Below are 21,764 nucleotides of genomic sequence, written 5' to 3' on the forward strand. Positions count from 1 at the left end.
CTTTTAAAGGGGCCACAGAAGCAAGGGGGGTGTTCTTTGACTATTCTGATTGGCTTATTCAAAAGGGCTATTACCAATAATTGACTGGAGAGCTGTTGCCAGATCAGATGAGGTAAGAGGTCATTTTGATCCCGTTTCCCAGGGGACCAAACCAAAACATACGTATATGGGTAATTGTTCAGGAACTGAGTAAGTGCGAGTGTAGCTGTTAGGTCCTAGGTTCCCAGGGGAGGAGGGGAAGCACTATGGTACGGAGGCTGAGAGGATTCAGAATTGTCAAAAATGGCTTCAGAATTGTCTTAAAGTCTTACAGAACAGAGAGGGCCAGGGAGTAACTGAGTCGGGTCAGCCACCTTGGGTCAGCCGGAGGCGTCAGCAGGGGGTGCCAGAGGTAAAGCCAAGGCCGCGCATTCAGTTCAGGTATTCAGTGCAGGGTGTGTCAGGGGCGTGGACTCTGCCAGAGCTGCGCTTAAATAGTGGAGGGTCAGTGAGACCAAGGAGAGGAAGCCAGGCCGGACCTGCCAGGACCCTAGCCAACCCAACTGCATGCTGCACACTGCCATGAGGTTCCTGAGTGTGACTCTCTTGCTGCTCCTGTCCCTGTACACTGGTGAGAATGTCCCCCAGGGAGAGTAAGGTGCTGAGCGGCACTGTACTAAGTCTGTGGGTCCCTCACCCCTACCAGGGCACAGCACGAAGGAAGCAGCCTTGAGCCAGGCCTCCAAAATGAGTGCCAGATGTCGGGGAAGAAGTCCCAGGGTGTCCTGTCTGGTGCAGAAGGTGGGAGGGAGTTTAGGGGATGCGGTCGCCGTGATGACAGAGGAAGAAAAAAGAGGGTAAAAAGGAGGAGGAAGAGAGGAGCCTTGGGGACAAGGATTGAGTGCTCCGAGCTCCATAGCTGAAGGAGGCAGTGGAATGTACAGGTGGTGACCTTTGGTGAGGATGGGATGCAGGTTATCATCGGAAGGGGCCTGGCCCCCAGACAGACAGACCAAAGACAAGTTTCAGATCTTTCCCCGAAGTATAGGCCTCCAGAGAATTCTGGCTGCAAAGTCATCAGCCCCTAGGAACTCTGGAACCTCTTCCTCTGGGCCCCTGCTGGAACACTCCCTAGGACTCTGACCTGGTCAGATCAAGGGACCCAGAAGAAGCCCACAGAGGACCTGTGTGTCCTTCTCTGCATAGCTGACTTCCAACACGGAAGGTGGGCTTCTCACCTGCTAATAAGTCTCGGATGTCACCATTAAGGGGACAGAAACCTGAATCCACCTATCCACTCCTCAACCTCCCTCGCTTGTCTCACCTTCCCATGACAAGGGCCTGACTCTGCCCCCACTGCAGAAGGCAGGGCCCCCACACCATTCAGTCACAAGGTCCAGTTCTTGAGCAGAAGGGCAGAGACGGTACTGAGATGGGATCCTGGGCCAGCACCTTTTTTGGAAGGGGGCAGGAATTTGCTGGTCACGGAGCCTGTTGAGGTACGGGGCCGGTGCTCACCTCTCCCCAGCCTGAGCTCCATGGCAGGGATTCTCCACTGCTCTGTAGTGGGCTGGGTTCTGAGCCACCCATCCGCAGGCGCAGCTCTGCCCTGCCGCTGTGTCTCACTCACTGCTTTGCCGTGGGAATGCAAGACTGTGTGGCGGGGGACTGGCCATGCAGGCTGGTGGGGTCACCACGGGCTGCATAAACAAGGAACGGTTGTCTGCTGCCTGGCCCACAGTACTCGGTGTGATGGAGGTGCGTTGGTGTACCATCTCAGACCCGGAGCAGCGGAAATGCGAAGACATGAGCAAGGCCTTCCAGGAGGCTGGCATCCAGCCCTCCCTCCTCTGCATCCAGGGCACCTCTTCTGACCACTGTGTCCAGCTCATCAAGGTGAGACCTCTCCCTTCTGCCCGTTCCCCACCCCTGGCTCAGACAAGAGGGCTCTGACTCAGGAGGAGCACACAACAGCCCCATTCACTGTGAAGAGGCCGATGTCCCTCTGCCAGGGCTGGACGAGTTTCCCCAGCAGCAAGCGCCTGACTTTTTCCTTCCCGGTGGGGGGCGGGGGCGTGAAGGGGCTGTAGTCCAGATAGGCACCAGTGGGGAAAGGAGAACGTGGAGAAAATCTTCAGGTAGGATTTCCCTTGTACAATGGCCCTGCTGGGATGGGGATAGGGACACTACCCACTCGTGGGGGAGAAAGCAAGCCATAGTGAGTGTCCTAGCTTGTTTTTCTATGCAGTGATAAACACCGTGACCAAAAGCAGCTTGGAAGGACAAGGGTTTATTTGTTACAGTCTATCAAAAAGGGAAGTCAGGGCAAGAACTCAAGGCAGAAACCTGTAGTTGGGAACTGATGCAGAGGCCATGGAGGGGGCTGCTTACATCCTTGCGCTCCTCCTGGCTTGTTCAGTTTACATTCTTACACAACCAGGACCACCAGCCCAGGGGTGCCACTGCCCACACTGTCCTGGGTCCTTCCATATCTACCGTCAATCAAGAAAATGCTCCAACTGGCCATGGTGGTGCACACCTTTGATCCCAGCACTCTGGAGGCAGAGGCAAATGGATCTCTGTGAGTTCAAGCCCAGCCTGGTCTACAGAGTGAGATCCAAGACAGCCAGGGCTACACAGAGAAACCCTGGCTTGAAAAAACAAAACAGAAAAAGGAAGGAAGGAAGGAAGGAAGGAAGGAAGGAAGGAAGGAAGGAAAAGAAAATGCTCCACAGACCAATCTGATGGAGGCATTTTCTCAACTGAGTTTTCCTCTTCTCAGATAACTGTAGCTTGTGTCAAATTCGGGGGTGGGGGGAACCCTAGCTAACACAGTGGCTTCATGGCCCATGGTGACTACTCACTGCCTCAGAGTTTTTCAGAATGAGGCTTGTAAGTTTCCTAGAGAAGAAACCCCCAACCTAGGGCCCTGAGAATGTGAGATGGGAAGGCAAGTCTGGGTGATGGGAGATCCAGTAAACTGGCACCGGCCCTTCTCAGAGGCAGGATAGGACTAGAAAGGTAAGTCACCATAGGACAGGTACTGCCTGGGGCTCCATTGCAGTCTGGCCCCCAAGAGGCCTCTGAGAACTAACCAGCCAATGGAGCCAGCCCTTTGAGGGCAGAAGGCAGCGACACTGAGGACAGTTCCTCTCAGCCTCGGTCCCGCATGAACTCTCTTGAAGGGAAAGCCTAGCTGGGGACCGGGGCAGGAGGCCCAGAACCTCACAATGAAGAGATTCTTTCCACTACAGCTCCTGCTTGTAGCCCCCAGTGTTTCACTGTGCCTTTCTGTTATGATCCTGTAAAATTCATAACTAATATTTGTAAAGAGCAAATGTAATAAAGTCAGGTTGAGTCCTGGGCCCTCGGGGCGGGGCCAAGATAAGATAAGGTTCCTGGGTCAGATGAAGGCTTTGGAGGTCTCCGTGCTTCTTGAGGGGCTCTGTGGGTGTCACTGAGTTCTGGCTAAGTGGGCCCACAGCTGGGCTGGCTGACCTTCCCTCTGCCATCAGGACCAAGAAGCTGATGCCATCACCTTGGATGGAGGAGCCATTTATGAGGCGGGGAAGGAGCACGGCCTGAAGCCAGTGGTGGGTGAAGTGTATGACCAAGGTAAGGGGCAGGGAGAAACAAAGATCCCACACAGAAGTCAGGGCCAGTGTGGCCATGTGACCTTGAAGCCCCCAGGCTGGTCACCAGCTCTATCCATAAAATACTTCTGGGGGTCCAGGCAAAAAGCCCTTCTGAGAATTTCCTAGTTCTCTCTTGAAACTTTTAGGTGGGAGAGCCAGGGGTGCAAAAGCTGACCGAGTCTGCTCTTCTTCCAGTGTGGCCCGACAGCAAAACCCCAACTTTTGCCCACTGGGCTTTTACTGAGGGGCAGCCGCGTGCCTGGGGCAGAACTAGGTGGAACCCAATGTGCAGGTGCCTGGTCACCAGAGTGCCCATATATACACATAATTCAGTGCCCCTATCAGAGGCAGCTGGTGCGGGATGGGGACAGAAGGGGTGAGAGCTGCAGAGCCCAGCAGACCCAGAAACATGCCACACCTGGGGCAGATTCTCGTCCCGTCACATGGCCCATGCCAGTCTCCTTCTACCTGACATGTTCTGTGTGTCTCACACAGCTTGGCCAATGCCCAGCCTCTATTGCTGGCAAGGCAACAGTCATATCCTCTCATGAGCTCCCAGGCCCTCCTCGCATCTTTGCCAAGGACCTGTGAAGGGTCCCCAAGCTCTGGTGCTCACCATGAGCCTTCCCTAAGGCCTTGGCCCTCTGCCTTGCCAACCTCTGAATGGGGCCTCATCCAAGTCTCCACACTAGCCAGAGAAGGCCCAGTTGGCTACTAATTGAATTAGTGATAGTCTCACAACACAGGTCACAGTCCAGCACAAGCAGCCTTTCCTCGAAGGCCACCAACTGCCCTGGCTCATGGGTCACTGGCACAGCTCTTCCTCTGGCTAACTTAGTACCCCACTGAGCACCCATGGGACCCTGGTTGGGAGTGGAATGGTGAGGAGAAGTCCTGCTTCACCAGCAAGAGTCAGTTAGCCGGCATGCACCCCAAAGCCCACAGGGCAAGAGAAAGAGGTACCAGGAAGCCTGCAGAGGAAGACAGAAGGGAGGCTGATGGGGCAGGGCTCCAATGATGGGCTGGCAGGAGAGTTCTGGATGGCTCCAGAAACTCATAAGAGAGGCAGCACCGGATGGTGAGAAACAGCTGCTTAGTTTTTTCCAAACCCAAGCATGCTGTGATCATGAGCATCCATGACCACATTGTGTGTGTGTGTGTGTGTGTGTGTGTGTGTGTGTGTGTGTGTGTGTGATGGGGGTCAGGGGGAGGAAGGGGGAAGGTGTATATGACTGGCCCAGTCTTCGGTCCCTGTAGAGGATTATGTGTCTTTTCTGAATAGCCCTTCTTTACAATGGGCCCAGGAGTCTTGTGGAGCTGCAGAGCCCACATACCCAGAGCCATTCAGAGATCTGAGTGACTTGGGGCCACATCACTAGCTCCCTGTGTCTCTCCACCCTGCTTCCCACCCCCAGCACTCAGAGTACCCGAGCCTGTTCCCTCAGCTGCCTTCCTCTCTATAACCATGGCCCTGACTTCAAACCTGCAAGCTCTCCTGAGGGTTTCCGCTCTCAGAAAGCGAAGGCTCTTCTGACTCAAGTTGTGGAGACCCAGCAATGGCCAGATGGCTCGAGAAGGAAAATGGGAACAGTTGAATGAATCACTGTCCCTGTACGTGTCTCGTTCACAAGGCAGAGGAGGGGTGCGGCGGGGGCCGGAGGGGAAATCTTGTGGTAAGATGCGTTCTCACCAGCTCTCTCAATGATAGAGAACCAAGCACACATCCATGTATTCACCTCTACATGCACGCAAGCACGTGCACACACACTGACCAGGCGCGTGCACACTGAATGCACACGTGCGTGCACACGCACACACGTGCATTGAATACCATCTTCCACAGCTTTTCCTGGAGTCGCCTGTGTCCCTCTCCCTTGCTGTTCTCACTCCATCTTTCTCCCTCTCTAGATGCTGGGACCTCCTATTACGCTGTGGCCGTGGTCAGGAGGAATTCCAACGTGACCATCAACACCCTGAAGGGCATCAAGTCCTGCCACACAGGCATCAACCGGACTGTGGGCTGGAACGTGCCTGTTGGCTACCTAGTGGAGAGCGGCCACCTCTCAGTGATGGGCTGTGATGTGCTCAAAGGTGAGGGCTGGGGGGGGGCAGCTTGAAGTCTCCAGTCAGCCCCTCATTTCTCACTCTGCCCATGCATGGCTCTCATCCCATGCCCCCTTGGAACCTGCAAAGCCCTACCTCTTAGGAGAGCCTTCCCTGACTACAGTCAGGGCATCACCCCCTCCACTCTGCTAGCCCAGCCTGGTGGCCTCCGTTTGAGTTTCCGGCTGGTTGGCTCCTACAGAGCCCATTGCCCCTTCCCATATAATACAGCCCGGCCGAGGACCCAACCACAGTTGTAGGAAGACAACCAAGAAGAGTTTGGCCTCGTGTAGGCTGCTGAGGGTGGCCTGTGTATAGATGTGTCCCAAGCCCCCTAGACAAGTTGCTGATGTCACCCATAAGCTCCCAAGTGACTTGTGGACTCAGCCATGGTATAACTGACAACCTGGGATATCTTAGGGCCACAGTCTCTCAGGGTGGCCAAGTATGTATGGGTGGTCTACCAGTCTAGTGTGAAAGAAAGAAAGAAAGAAAGAAAGAAAGAAAGAAAGAAAGAAAGAAAGAAAGAAAGAAAACCCCACAAAGCAGGTCAGCAGGTAGGTCAGACCCCACAACAAGCCAAGTCTCTTCACTACTTTCACCTTTTGGGTAAAATTGCTGGTCGCTGATCTGAAAACTCTGCAGTGAGAACAGAACCCAGTTTGCACTCAGCTGTCCTGTGAAGACATTCATAGACAACATTCTACCTTCCAGCCACAGCGACAGCCCCACCCGGGTCTAAGGGCCCAGTCTGGGAGTACTAGTGTGATCCAGTTAACCTTTCTTCACTTGAAGCTGGAAGGTGGGGTCAGTGACCTCTCTTTGCTCCTCCCGACAGCCGTTGGCGATTATTTCGGGGGCAGCTGCGTCCCTGGAGCTGGAGAAACCAGCTACTCCGAGTCCCTCTGTCGTCTGTGCCGTGGCGACCCCTCTGGGCACAACGTGTGTGACAAGAGCCCCCTGGAGAGATACTATGACTACAGCGGGGCCTTCCGGTGAGGGCCGGGCAGGGTGCAGCGGGAGAGCTAAGGGATGCAGGGAAGTGACCTGTGGTCTGCCGGGCCTCAAAGAGCCCTTTGTGCAGACCTCTTCCCGGTTTATAATAAACACGAAACCGGAAGATGCCAGGGTGGGTTTGCTCACAAAGTCAACATGTTTGGTGTGCTTAGAAAAGGGAGGGCTCTGACCAAGGAAAATGGAAAAAGCCAGCTCAGGCTGCTGATGTCTGCCCGTCAGGGAGGGCCTTTCCCTATGCTGGTCCTGACCCGGCACTTCAGCCTGCCATGACCCAAGAGAGAGTCTAAGGGCTCATGTCTAGTCCCATGTCTTGCATGAGAATTCCCAGCTCCTGCAGCGATCAGTCCTTCATGTCCCCACCTGGCACCCTATTATTGGTGGCCGGGGGAACAATTTGTACCACAGAGGGAGGACACAGTCCCTACTACCTCCCCATGTCCCACACAGACCTCAGTGGTCCGGTACCTCCCCGGCCCCCAGCTCAGCTTACTCATTTTCTGGCCAATCTGCCTCCCATATTGGGAGAATATGAAAGTCACGATCCTTTCCACTTGGGACATTTGAGTACGACATGAAAGGCCTCCTCGTCCAGTCCCCTGTGTCAGAGGAGAGTCATCTTCAAAATATACTGGATGTCTAGGCTTCAGATGGGAGGCCAAGGAAGGCAGCGCAGGCCCCACACTGGCTGTAAGGGGCCACTCACAGCCTGGCATAGTGCAGCACGCTTTTAATCCCAGCACTAGGGAGGCAGAGACAAATGAATCTCTCTGTGAGTTCAAGGCCAGCCTAGCCTGGCCTAAAAAGTAAGTTCCAGGACAACCAGGGCTATACAGGGAAACCCTGTCTTGAAAGGAGAGAGCATGCAAGCTCAAAGAAGCCCATCCCGCCTATTGGTCCACCCGACATATGGCGGAGCTAAAAAAAAAAGGGTCCACAGCGTGGCAAAACCATGCCAACAACAGTCTGGGGGCGGGCCCCCTGAACTGAAGAACTGTAAAATACATACCTCCTAGGGTCATCCCCTGAAGCCCTGGTCAAACTCCCAGGGTAGAAGCGGGGTGGCATTGAATGGACGAAGCAGGGCTCCACCCAGGCTCGTGGTTTTTCCTACACAGGTGCCTGGCGGAAGGAGCAGGGGATGTGGCCTTTGTGAAGCATAGCACGGTGCTGGAGAACACGGACGGTGAGTGGGGATCAGGCCGAGCTGCCCAGGTTGGCCCTAGATCCTAGCAGTCTGGTTCAGTGCTGCTCTGAGTCTCCCGGGGGACTCTGGGTAAGCCCCATGTCTTCAGACCTTAGCTCCCCGTCTGCAGAAGGCCGCAGAGGGGTCTCACCAGCGACATTCCAGCTGCTTGGTGCGGCAAGGGTGGGTGGAGCGAGCCTCTGCTCTGCGTGTAGCACTGGGTTCTCTCCATGACCACTTAAGTCTACTAACCCTGCACCAGATACTGTGGGCTGCCCTGTCCGTTCCTGATGTCCCCTGTGTGCCTGTGACCTGGAGAAGACCAGCCTGCCCCTGGACAATCTTGCTGAAGATAGGTTGCTGGGATGGATTGGTTTAAATTTGTTTTGAACTTTGTAGTAGTTGAAGTTTGGAACCTTCAGCCAAACACAGTGGGGAATGCCTATAATCCCAGCACTTGGATGTCTGAGGCAGGAGGATTACCATAAGTGCTAAGATTACAGATATGGCTGGAACTATCTTTTAATTTGAATTTACCTGAATATCAGTAAGAGTTTTTTCCCCTCTCTAAACTGAAGTAGAAATTATATGCAGTAAGATTTTTTTTAAGATTTATTTATTAAGCATACAATGTACTGCTGGCAAGGAAGGCACCAGGTCTCATTACATTACAGATGGTTGTGAGCCACCATGTGGTTGCTGGGAATCGAACTCGGGACCTCTGGAAGAGCAGCTAGTGCCCTTACCCTCTGAGCCATCTCTCCAGCCCCCCAGTAAGATTTTTTTAAAGTACCACAATCGTACTGTGGACTAAAGCAAACCCTTGTGCTCCCACTCTCCCCATCCCTAACCCCCAGCTCCCAGCCTGCCCCCACCCCAGCGGCCACTCCTGACTTTTGTCTGGTCCAGGGTGTGTGAGCCTTATTCTCTTTGTTTCTTGTTTTTGTTATTGTTGTTTGGGTTTGGGGGGAGGGGGTTAGTGAGGTCTTAAGGCACAAAAGAGCTGTCTTAAAACCAGAACAGTCCTACAAAATTAACTATCCAGGCATGGTCCTTTGATGCAACTCATAGGGAGGCAGCCCCACCTTGGCACTTGGATTTTCATCTAATAACCTATGGCTTCTGGGAGTGGCTTCAATGCCTGTCCTTTGGAGCTAATTGTTGTGCCCTAAGTCGGTGGATCCATCATGTAGTCTAAAATTCATGAAGGCAGACATAAACCAAACTTAGTGGTGGACAGCACGCTATTTAGTAAAAGACAAGGCACAAAGAGCTGTCTTCAGGACAGGACAGGACCGTTAGGTGAACCGTCCTTGATGGTCCCCAAGATGGGTTAGCAAGGGAGAGCTTGGAAGGGGGGCAAACAATAGCACTGTGTTGAGTTTGAATCAGTATTTTATTTTTTTCTTTATCTCTTTTTTTTTTTTAGTTTTGTGTATGCATGAGTATTTGGTCTGAATGTATGTTTGTACATTATTTGCACACCCAGTGCCCAAGGAAGCCAGAGGAGATCATCAGAAGCCCTAGGGCTGGATTTACAGTAGGTGCTGGGAATCAAACCTAGGTCCTCTGGAAGAGTAGCCAGTGCTCTTAAATGCTGAGCCATCTCTCTAGCCCCTGATTATTTTGTTGTTGTTTTGTTTGTCTGTGTGATTGTTGTTGTTTTCTTTTGTTTCTTTTTAAAGTTTAAGTAGTAACCTAATGGTTTCTAAAGAAGTAGTTAAGAAACATCTTTGTGAGCCAGATATAGTTATACACACGTTTAATCCCCACACTCAGGAGGTAGAGGCAGGCATATCTCTGTGAGATCAAGTCAGCCTGGTCTACAGAGCAAATTTCAGGACAGCCAGGGATACACAGAGAGATCCTGTCTTCACACACACACACACACACACACACACATACACATCACAGGAAAGAAGGAAGGAAGAGAGGAAGGAAGGAAGGAAGGAAGGAAGGAAGGAAGGAAGGAAGGAAGGAAGGGAGGAAAGAAGGAAGGGAGGGAGGGAGGGAGGAAGGAGGAGGAAGGAAGGAAGGAAGGAAGGAAGGAAGGAAGGAAGGAAGGAAGGAAGGAAGGAAGGAAGGAAGGAAGGAAGGNAGGAAGGAGGAGGAAGGAAGGAAGGAAGGAAGGAAGGAAGGAAGGAAGGAAGGAAGGAAGGAAGGAAGGAAGGAAGGAAGGAAGGAAGGAAGGAAGAGAGCAAAACCAGTAGAATCGACATTGCCTAGAGAGGTGAGTTAATAGGATTTTGTCCCTGAGGCTGAGAAGCAAGAGGTCTAAAAGGCATGCTTGACTCTTTGACAAATGATTCTGAAAGGTTTTCAGCATCTTTAAGTAGAGAGAGGCTGGGATGGGGAGATGCATTGGACGTGCCCTGTGTGATGGTGAGGGTTCTCTAAGTGCCCGTGTCGGTGTGGAAAGGCCTTGCTGGGTGTGCCCGCGGCTTGAGTGGTTGGGTTTCTAGCTGTGAGAGAGTGCTCATGACCCCACAGGTAACCTTTGCCTTCTCACTTCCTGAAAGAGTCCCCTTGTTCAAGTTTAGAGCATTGGCTCTTTTGGGGATGCCACCCCTTTGGGGGTGGAATGGCTCTTTTTAAAGGGTAAGCTAAGACCATCAGAAATATGAGACTTATCTTACAATTCATAACAGTAGCAAAATTGCAGTTAGGAAGTACCACCAAAAGTGATTTTATGGTTGTTGGGGGAAGGGGGGCCACCACAGCATGAGGAACTGCACTAAAGGGTGGCGGCGCTAGAAAGGTTGAGAACCCCGGGTTTAGCGGTCATAGGAGGATCACTAGGTAGGACCCACTGTGGTTTGGTTCTAGTCCTTAACATGACTCTTCATAATACTCCTGCTTGGTATTGATTGCCAATCTCAGATAAATACTGCTTTTCTGTTAAGAAATGTGGGAAGCCAGGTGGTGGTGGCGCACCTCTTTAATCCCAGCACTCGGGAAGCAAAGGCAGGAGGATCTCTGTGAGTTTGAGACCAGCCTGGTCTACAGGGGGAGTTCTAGGAGAGGCTCCAAAGCTACACAGAGAAACCCTGTCTCAAAAAAATAAAAATAAATAAAGAAATTAAGAAAAAGAAAGGTGTGAAAGTGGGAACAGAGATGGCTCAGTCGTTGAGGCCTTGTTGCTCTTCCAGCTGAGTTCAGGTCCCAGCGCAGACATCGGTCAGCTCACAGGTACAGCGCAGGTATCAGTCAGTCAGCTCACAGGTACTGTAACCCCAGTGCAGGCATCAGTCAGCTCACAGGTACTGTGACTCCAGCGAACCTGATCCTCTTCAGGCCTCCACAGGCAACTGTCCACACTCACATAGATGCAAACAAAAATATAAATAGATCTGCAAAAAAGAAGCATGGACTTTAGGAAAACCGCTGCGTGTGTAGTGATGGTCAAGGGTTAGGAGCAGACATAGGAAGTGAGTTAGGAGAAAAAGCCTTACGGGGAAATAAACCAACATAAAAACATTTGGCTCTTTGGGCAAAGCCTGCAGGACTACCCTTCTCCCTCAGGGCCACGGCTCTGAGGAGATCCTTGATTCACTGTGTCTTCTGCCCCTTGCCCCCTGTCCCCTGCTCACTTTGCTACATTTAGCTCTCACCCTAAGCACCTCTGGTTTTTTTACTTTTCTTATCATTTGTAAGTAGCCATGTTAGTGCGTGTTGTATTATGGCAAGCTACCTCACATTTATCTCACAAAACTTATGAGGTAGAAAGAGTGCATCCAAGGCCTTGTGTACGGCTGAAGAACTTTCATCGCGGGCACTAGGTTCCCACCACCAAACTGTCCAGCCTCCTCCAGACCCCGCTCCCATCCCCCACTGCCCTCCCCATCCTCTGTGAGCACCGGAGCTGACTCCCCAATTACCACCTTCCAGGGAAAACCCTGCCGTCCTGGGGCAGGGCACTGATGTCTCAGGACTTCCAGCTACTCTGCAGGGATGGCAGCCGGGCCGACGTCACTGAGTGGAGACGGTGCAACCTGGCCCGCGTGCCTGCGCATGCCGTGGTGGTCAGGAATGACATGCATGGGGGCCTCATATTCCAGCTGCTCAATGAAGGCCAGGTGAGGAGGAATGTCGTGCCCTGAGAGCCCCCAGGTAGCACTGGGCCCTTGGCGGGGGTGCTCAGGGCTAAGGTCTGGAGGGACTCTACCTGGGACAGACCCGAGGGGGCCAGCAGCCAGGGCAGTGTGAAAGGCACCTCACAAGCTGTCTGGGATGGGAGTAGCCAGAGCATGGGCACTCCTCAGAGTTTCAGAACCCCTCAGTGGAAGTCCTTCCGACCTGTGCCTCTGAAGGTCAAAACCACGACCTGTGGGCAAATAAGGTGACTACTGTGCCATTGCTTAAGTGGCGAACGGAGCTTTGCAGTCACCCCGCTATGTCAGTCACCCACCCCGGGGAATTACCTGTGCTCATAACCATCTAAACCTGAGCCATGAGCCCTGTGTTCAAACGGAGGGGCCTTGATGGGGCAGAACTGGAGGGGTATAGAGAACAGAGCACCAGGGAAGGCAATGTGGAGAACTGGCAGGGTGGGCACCTGGCCTGAGGTCGCAGGAAGGCGGTTCGCGTGGCTGAACTTAGGTGGGAGGGATGTAGGCTGCAATCTCCTCACTGCCTTGCTTCTCCCTTTGACACGCAGATTCTGTTCAACCACGAGTCCAGCAGCTTCCAGATGTTCAGCTCCGAGGCCTATGGCCAGAAGAACTTGCTGTTCAAAGACTCCACCTTGGAGCTTGTGCCCATTGCCACCCAGAACTATGAGGCCTGGCTGGGCCAGGAATACCTGCAAGCCATGAAGGGCCTGCTCTGCGACCCCAACCGTGAGTCCCTGTCCCTGCCCTTGCCGGCCACGTCTCTGCCTAAACACAACGTGGCAGGATTCGCTATGAGGCCGCCAGGGCCGGCCACCTACCCAGGCAGCAAACTATGGCCTGTGGCCCCTGTAGAAACCGGTCACTCCTACTTCACTACTGCTTAGAGGTTTGGGGAGGACGCAGTCCTATGGTCATGTGTCCTGTGGGACCCTGGAAGACCCTCCAGGTTAGGGGACTGAGGTCCTCAGAGCCTGACTTGGAACTACTGAATCCTGTCCGCTGTTATTCCTGACCTTCCTCTTCCTCTCTCGTCCCGTTCCTCTCTCGTCACGGTGTAGGCTCATCAGCAGTTGCTCGGATTAATGCAACAGCCTCCCTGCCTCCAGTCCCCGTCCCTGTAGGTCTCCCACCTATGGCAATAGTAAGCCAGCCTGAGTTCGATACACAGCAGCCAGTCTGCCCCAAACATCACACAGCCTTCCCTATGAGGAAGTGGTTAAATAGCATATCCCAGCCATGTGGCTAATAAGAAAGGGACCCGGAATTTCTCTGAGTTCTGATTTGAAAGGCTTCCTGTTGAGGTTACCGCCCCCATGTGTACCCTACACAGGGCTGCCCCACTACCTGCGCTGGTGTGTGCTGTCCACACCCGAGATCCAGAAGTGCGGAGACATGGCTGTGGCCTTCAGCCGGCAGAGACTCAAGCCAGAGATCCAGTGTGTGTCGGCCGAGTCCCCGGAGCACTGCATGGAACATATCCAGGTGGAGTGGGCCGGGGAGGAGGCAGTGCGGTCCCTGGCATGGTCCTGGTCTCCCATCCCAGTCGGCTGGAAAGAGGCATTTGGTCTGAGGAAGTCTCTCTCCCTCCTATCCATGGCGGGAGTGGGAGACCGCCCTTTACTAGATGTTTGCTAGATGCCCACACTCGAAACAGCTTCCGCCATGTCTGGAGATCTAGTGTGTAAAATGTTTCTAAAAGCAATGCATGGAAACTATACATCCCGCATAGAAAGGGGCAGAAAGAATGTGTGGCGTTTCTCTTTATTCTAAGCATGTGATATGATCCATTCCTGAGGACTGGTACCCACTGATCCACAGTGAAAACCCCAGCCCTTGCTCAGAGCCCATCCAATCTGTCCTCCTGGCTTCCCCGGTTGGACACTAAGGCAAAGGGAGGCCGGGAGGAGAGGGTTTCTCTGTCCCAGTGCCTGGCAAACTGACCTTTGTCTGGGTATCTCTTTCCAAATGCCACCGGCACAAAGAGATGGGAAGGGCAGGGTCAGCTGCCTCTCAGGGACACTCCTCCCCTCAGCCTCAGAGGAGCATTCAGAGAAGGGGGCACCCAGGCCTGCGGAGAGAGGAGGAGACTGCCCCAGGCCTCTTCAGAAGCCTAGCAAGTGGCCCCAGTGAGCCTCAGTTCTAGCTTCCCAGGCTCTGGAGATGGTGTCCAGTATAGCCTTTGCTGTCCTTTCCTGAATCCCACGGTGACCAGGCCCTGGCGTAGGGGTCAGGCTGTGTCCTCCTTTCTATCACAGAAGGTGTGAGGAACTGAGTGAAAAGGAGGCCCCAAGAGGTGTACCAACTATGTATCTGCTGCCCGCTGTCACCTCCTCATACCTATGGGCTGCACAGTGTGGGACACCCTCATTCTCCAACCTGGCCCTTCTCCTAGGGTTTACCATATTTCTGTAGCTGTATTGCCCTTTTCAGGATACTAGCTACCTGGGCTAGGATCAAAAAGCTTCGGAACGGGCAACTGGGACAGGGTATAGGGGACCCGGAAGGAAGGGTCCAGGGTGGCTGGAGGGGAGACTGCCTGCTGCCTTCTCAGACAGACTCAGGGAAGATCGTCCTGAGGCCCTAGGGTTCTCTGGGCCATTCTGCCATTGTAGGTACATTTTGTCCATGTAAGATGCCACCCACTGAAGAGTGCTGAGAGACCTCAGGCCTCTGGAAGATGGCAGTCCCCGGGGACCAAGCAGTAGTAGGTCAAGGGTAGTGCTAGGCAGAGCAGGGATGCAGGAGTCTCAACATCTGTACTCTGAAAAACTGATGTCACCAGGAACTGAAGTGTGTCCCCCCCCCCACACGCACACACCTGTGTCAGCTGCTCTTAGCCCTTCAGCCACCCAGCAGCCTCTGGGCCTGGCGTCTTCGTGAGTGCAAGAAGGGACAGAGAGGAACAGAGTGGGATTCTCCCAACCAGGGGGACTCCCAAAGAAAGAGGCAGAGCTCACAAACCCCTCCTTCCCCCCGAGAGGGGAAAAGCCCCTATTTCCAAGGATTCCTGCCATCCAGAGCCCCTCCCTGTTTTCGGCAGGCTGGCCATATTGACGCTGTGACCCTGAAAGGTGAGGACATCTACACGGCAGGCAAGGCGTATGGCCTGGTCCCAGCGGCTGGAGAACAGTATGCTGGTGAGTGTACCTACCCCACCTTGTGGCTCGTTCTTTATAACTCTAAGACCTTTTCCCCCCTCCCCCGAAATCATTTCGAGAACTTCCAGCTTCCTCGCAGTACCTCATCTCTAGGCCTTGGCAGCCATCTGTCGTGAAGCAGGCCCCTCCTAGCCCAGGCCTCAGTCCTGAACAGGGTCAAGTAGCCTTTGCGGAACCCAGCCGGAGTCTGTTGCATATGCTCCTGGTTTTCAGTTTCCCCATTAACAACTACGAAAGCCCTTCTAACCAGCCAGCCCAGGCCACACACAGGTCACAGCTGCAAGGGTGTCCTTGGCCTCTCCCTGACATCACGTGGAGCCCTCCAAAGCCTGTTGGCTTGGTCACACCTTCTTGGTGGTTTGGGCTTGACTCTGTCCTTTGTCCTCTTAAGGGCTGACCTTGGAACATTTGGTCCCTCCTGCTCAGCTTAGAGAATGTGTCTACAGGCCTTAGCTATGCCTGCTTTTCTCCCAAAAAGTGAGAAAAATACCACCTGGGTGTAAGAAAGACCACAGGTGGGGGCTCCTGGGGTTCTTCAGCCAGGTGAAGAGTGGAGACACCAGGTGCCCCCTAAGGATCCTGGAACATCAGCCTGGGCACCTCCAAGCCTGTAAGATACCCACAAGCTGAGACAGAGAAGCAGGAGGGGGCTGTTAGGCACGGATCACAGCTCTTATAAGGGGCGCCTTTCAAGATGTCCATCTCCCTGCAGAGGAGGACAAGAGCAATTCCTACTTTGTGGTGGCTGTGGTGAGGCGGGACAGCTCCTACTCCTTCACCTTGGACGAGCTTCGCGGCAAACGTTCCTGCCACCCAGGCTTGGGCAGCCCTGCCGGCTGGGATGTACCCATAGGCTCCCTCATCCAGCGGGGCTTCATTCGGCCCAAGGACTGCGATGTCCTCACAGGTACCTCCACTGAGGGGCACAGACCCGGAAGCTCTCTGGGATCTGACAGGAAGATGGTCAGCTCTGAGGGTCAGGTCTTGTTCTTGGCATGGTCTTGGGAGAACCCCCCCCCAAGACACAAACACACACACACACACACACACACACATACACATAGCTTCAAGGCATGTCTGAGTGTTCCAGACACTCAGTCCTGGGTTGTCCCCACATCTGGCAGCCCCTAGAATTTGGGGACCTTGTTAGAAAGGGGTAGGACGTGCACTTTTGTGCCTCAATGTTCTAACTACTAAGGTATAAAGGTATAAAGAATATTCTGTCTCATGTAAATCTCTTCCCATGTTCTCACAGTGCAAAGCCTGTGAGGTTCTTGAGCTGACAGGACACACACCTCTCTCCTGGCTGGTAACTCAGAGGAAATAAACAGTTGTCTTACGTCAAAGCACGCAGAAGGCACTAGGATTGACAGTTCCCTCTCCTGACAGACAGTCTAGATCATGAGATAGTGACCTCCCTGTCCCTGAAGAAGTTCAAGCCAAGGCCAATGAGATGGGGGAAGGGCTGCAGCCTGCCCTTCTCCCTGGCTATCTTTCTGCTGCTGGGGACACGGGGGTGAGGGGAGCTCACCACATCCCTCCCACTCTGCCCCAGCTGTGAGCCAGTTCTTCAATGGCAGCTGTGTACCTGTGAACAACCCCAGGAACTACCCTTCCTCGCTATGCGCGCTCTGCGTGGGAGATGAGAAGGGCCGTAACAAGTGTGTGGGTAGCAGCCAGGAGAGATTCTACGGCTACAGCGGGGCCTTCAGGTACTTGGTGGTAGCTGTGGGGAAGGGGATCTTCTGGTCTGGCTCCCCCCAGGCAGGATTGTCCTTCTGACGGCTGCCCTGCTCTCCTGTGTGACAGGTGCCTTGCAGAGCACGCAGGGGATGTGGCCTTCGTCAAGCACACAACGGTCTTTGAGAATACAAATGGTACGTGAAGGGGCTTGGGCTAGAGCAAAGTCAGGTGGGAGAGGGCGCTGGTCCTGGTCCGGAGCAATCCAGGCACAGGACGTTGCTGGGTTTGGAGAAGGAGCAGCATCCAGGAGAGAACTCAGAGGCCCCAGCGTAAGCGCAGATGCTGGGGATGCCTTCCTTTGGTCCAGAATTGAAGTTCATATCCCATCGCTAGGTGGTAGCTGCATCTCAGCCCCTCTGCAGGTACTTATGGGGCACTGAAGCCTGTGGATGGGGGCTGTGAGACCTTTCCTCTGGCCACTGGTCATGAGCAAGTCAGGCCCTGTGCAGGGAAGTCCACTCAAGTCGCACTAAGATATGGCCCAGCCAGGTTCATCGCACAAACAATTGTGTCTCCTGGAGTCATCTTCCCAGACTCCACTGGGGCAGAAGGGCCCAGACACTCAGACCCAGGACCCCAAAAGGTGCATCTGAGATCCTGAGTCCAGTGCCTCTCACCTCCCATCATCTACCTACTCTCGGGGGTCTGGGGAAGGGGGAGAAGCCACGTCTGCGTTAATGGCTGGGGTCTGAGCCCTTTCTGCCTACCCTGCTGTGCCACAGGCTTTGACAGTCCCCCAAATCAGGCTTAGCCATCTTCCCCCTTCCTCTGTTGTCCCAGACACAGCCCAAGGAGTGCGGCTGTGGCCCAGAAGGCAAATAAGACACATAGAATGTGCATATTTCAAAATGCACATTCTAGCCAGGTGCTGGTGGTACATACATTTAATCCCAGCCCTCAGGAGGCAGAGGCAGGTGGATCTCTGTGAGTTTGAGGCCAGCCTGATCTGCAGAGCAAGTTCCAGGACAGCCAGGGCTACACAGAGAAACTTTGTCTCGAAAAACAAAACAAACAAAAACAAACTCTATCCACAGTCCCCAGAGGCCACTGAGGTTAACAGGACTCTGCCCCAACCATGCTGGAGAAAGCCTGTCCTGATGCCACAGCCTGCTGCCTTGCCCACCTCCCACTCAGAACCACAGGTCCCACCTTCCGGGCAGGAACCCGACAGTCTACCTAGTCCCCATAAGCCTGGCAGAGTGCTGGACAGGGCTGTGGAGATTTGGCTGCCATGACATATCTCCCAGGGTGCTTTTTTATTTTTAGCTCAATGAGGAACCCACCTGGTGTTCCTTCTGGAAAGGGGAGGGCGGATGCTAAGTGTGCACCTCAAGACAAAAGGACAGGACTCGGCAGGGTACCAGCCGCTTGCTTCAGCATCACAAATGCTGGTTGGAATGCTGATTCCTGGGAAGCTGTCCAGATAGCACCACCTCTTCCTGGTGAAGGGTCTCATGCATCTCTCTCCCACTTCTTCCCACCCCATGCTGTCCCTCAGGCCACAATCCTGAACCCTGGGCTGCTCACCTCAGGTCGCAAGACTATGAGCTGCTGTGCCCCAATGGGGCACGGGCTGAAGTAAGCCAGTTCCAAGCCTGCAACCTGGCACAGATGCCATCCCAGGCTGTCATGGTGCATCCAGACACCAACATCTTCACTGTGTATGGACTTCTGGACAAGGCCCAGGTGAGTGGCCTCGCATCTCTGATAACTACAACTACCGCTATTACTCTTGTGCAGTGCTGGAAGTTCAAACCCAGAGCCCCATACCTGCCTGGGAAGTACCCCGCCGCTCCCCTTGAGAGCAAAACCCCTCTGACGCTATCTCCACGCTGGGACCATCAGTTCCCCTCATGGGCTCTCTTGGGGGTAACCCCACTCCAGACAATACTTGCTAGGTCCCCGAAACTGCTCTTGTCAAGGGCACCATGACCCCTGACCTCACAGCAGCATTAGCCACAGCCCCCTCCTCCTGAGCCCCACCCTCATTTTTCCTGTTGCTTTTGGGTCCCCACACCAGACTGGTTTCCTCCTAGCTCCATTTATTAGGCTGAATTGGCCCTCCTTTGATCCACCAGAACCGTAGACCAGCGAAGCCTCTGGGCTGTCCTAAACCTTGGAATTATATGTACTCTGTCCCCCAAGAGCAGCTCCCTCAAGCCAGCGACTCCCTCAGCTGGTCCCCCAAGCTCTCCGAAGCGGGGAAGAATACCGTGTGGTTGTGCAGTTTTCTGAGATAATGGCTAGCTTCAGGAGACTCTACAAGTCCCCCTTCATGTCACTTCCCCCTTTCCCCTTGATTATTAATAACAGTGGACACACCTTATACATATGTGAACAAGATGTCCCTGTTCATATTGTTATCTGTCCCAAGCTGTGCTCAAAGTCCCAATCCTTCTGCCTCAGCCTCCTAAGTTCTAGGCTTATAGGACTAGGTCACCAGCTCCTGGCATTATGTCTCGCCTTCCTCTAGCTCACTAGGGCTGTCCAACTCTCATTCAGGCCAAGGGTTCCCATCAGGGAAGCAAGTAGCAGGATCAGCCCTGGGACCCCGATGGGGTTTGGTGATGACATCATCAACTCCCTCACTATTTTTCTCAGTCCTGGTGACAGAACAGGAGCTCCTATCTGTGAGACTGTCTGGGCTCATTGGAAAGGATGCCTGTAAGATTGACGAGAAATCATTGCCAAAAAGATTGAGAAATGTTGAGCAGGCCCAGCCAAGCCCTTAGTCATTGCATCTGCACCCTCTCTCATTTCTGGGGCCTTCGTGCTATAAGCCTCACACTTCAGTTTTGCATTCAAGAACCAGCCTGGTGTGACATTTCTGCCTGTCTTTGGATGGCACCTCTATGCAAATCTTTCCCCAGACGTCTTTCATGACAGAGGCTCATCAGTAGTGAAGTAGATGGTTTCGACAGACTTGGCGCCCTGAAGTGCTTGCTCTTTGGGACCCCCGCGATTGTCTGTAAGCCCAGACGTAGCGGTTGCTTTTGGTGTTTCTAGGACCTGTTTGGAGATGACCGCAACCAGAATGGGTTCCAAATGTTTGACTCCTCCAAATACCACAGCCAAGACCTGCTTTTCAAAGATGCCACAGTGCGAGCAATACCTGTTGGGAAGAAATCCACGTACCTGGAATGGCTGGGTCCTGACTATGTGGTGGCTCTGGAAGGGATGCTGTCTCAACAATGCTCGGGTGCAGGTAGGGGACCAGGCCTTCTGTGCCAACACTTGTGATACCCCCTGCAAAGGGCCCTGAGACACCCCATCTCCAATGGGGGTTTGGAATCAAAACTCTGAGGAAGCAGAAGGGTATATGCCAGGCCTGGGTGAGGCAGAGGTTCCTATTTCATACACTAGCAAGGTTAAGTGTCCCGGGAAAGTCCAGACAGGGAGACTTGCAGACGGCTGAGTGAGGAGCTCCGGCCTGTCACCCAAATAGACCGGGATCATGAACATAAACGCTGAAAATGATAGTCCCAAGTGGATCTGAGGTAACGGCATAAATATGCAGGCAGCATAATTTGGAAGGGAATGCATATGTAAAGAAACCAGGGAAAGGCAAGATTGTCGTGGGGCAGAAAGGAGATTGGAGCTAGCGGGGCGCACAGAAATAGTCCTGCCTGTGTGTGAGCACCAAGCTGGCCGCCCACAGGCCTGGTGCTTCCTGCCTTAACTACCTGTCATTCTCCCTCCCCACCCCCACTCCCAGTGGCCACAGTGCACCGAGTACCCCTGCTGTCCCCGCTCCTGCTGGGCCTGGCCGCAGGCCTCCTCCCGCGTGTTCTCTGAACGTGGTTGCTCTAGGCAGCGGCCTGAGCAAGGAAAGCTACACAGTCCAGCCCAAGAAACCTGGAAATCGGCTAACCCTGCAGGAGAGCGCGGGATTCAAGAGACAAGGCGAGGACTCTCACACGCAGTCCTCGGATGTGTGATGCTAACCCAAAGAGAAATTTCTTGAATCAGGATGATAAGGCCAAGTCTTCCCACCTGCCTGAGCCCTTGGTACCTGAGGCAATTGGAGAGCAGCCCAGTCATGCCTCCCATGCTGGCGGCGCCTGCAGCGAACCTGTGCCTCCCACCTGGAGCCTCCAGGCTGGCTGGGGGGGGGGGCGGGGGGCTGGGGAAGGGAAGAGAGACCGGTTGCCACGGCAACCACAAAGCTGGCTTCCCACACCTGCCTCTGTGTCAGTCGCCTGGGGAGGTGCCAAGGCAGAAACCCACCACCAACCTAGAGGATCTCAGTGACACAGTTCCCCCCTCAGTCCCTACTCCCACTGCCCCACCGCTCTCTCCTGAGTACATCTGTCCACCGAGGTTCAGAGGCCCAAGCCCTCGGAGGAGCAGGGTTGCTGAGCACCTGACCTTTGTCCTTGTCTTCTGTGGCACCAAGGGGCCCAGCCCCCTGGACAGTAGACTCTACCAGACAGGGATGGGAGAAAGGCCAGAGCTGGACTGTGGAGATGAAGTCCTGCAGAAAACCTCAGGTGAAAGAGGTGCAAGTACTCCTACCCCTCTGCCAGCCTCGCCCCCAGTATGAATGTCAGTCGATGAGGAGCCTGATGCAGGGTGGGGACTTCCTGCTGCAGGACTTGCCCTGCCCTGCCTGGACCTCTCCGCATCGTGAGACTGCTGCCTAGAATCCACAGCTCCCTCCTTTGGGGTCAACCTCAACATTATCTTCCTCCCTGCCTCACTGTGTCCCTCGCCCCCCACCATCACCACACACACACACATACATGCACACACACACATACACACATACAAACACACACACCTTGACTGTGTGGGAGCATTTCTATCCCTTGTTTGAAGGAGCGTGAGCTAGCCC

General features: G+C 53.9%; 1 protein-coding gene across 1 annotated transcript; it reads left to right on the forward strand.

Annotated features, from left to right (window-relative positions):
• The first annotated feature begins 343 nt into the window (after positions 1 to 343).
• Positions 344 to 21,033, forward strand: Meltf (melanotransferrin). The gene is made up of 16 exons (XM_050159878.1): positions 344 to 610; positions 1,721 to 1,875; positions 3,495 to 3,594; positions 5,523 to 5,705; positions 6,556 to 6,712; positions 7,850 to 7,917; positions 11,806 to 11,993; positions 12,575 to 12,755; positions 13,360 to 13,511; positions 15,070 to 15,166; positions 15,900 to 16,094; positions 16,743 to 16,899; positions 16,997 to 17,064; positions 18,429 to 18,616; positions 19,937 to 20,135; positions 20,646 to 21,033. Exons 1-16 carry the CDS (start codon positions 547 to 549, stop codon positions 20,723 to 20,725), a joined length of 2,232 nt encoding a protein of 743 aa, XP_050015835.1. The 5' UTR covers positions 344 to 546; the 3' UTR covers positions 20,726 to 21,033.
• Positions 21,034 to 21,764: the final 731 nt, after the last annotated feature.

The sequence above is a fragment of the Alexandromys fortis genome, unplaced genomic scaffold (assembly GCF_014885135.2).
Source record: "Alexandromys fortis isolate MF-2015 unplaced genomic scaffold, M_Fortis_MF-2015_v1.1 scaffold_119, whole genome shotgun sequence".
In the NCBI taxonomy this organism is placed as follows: Eukaryota; Metazoa; Chordata; class Mammalia; order Rodentia; family Cricetidae; genus Alexandromys; species Alexandromys fortis.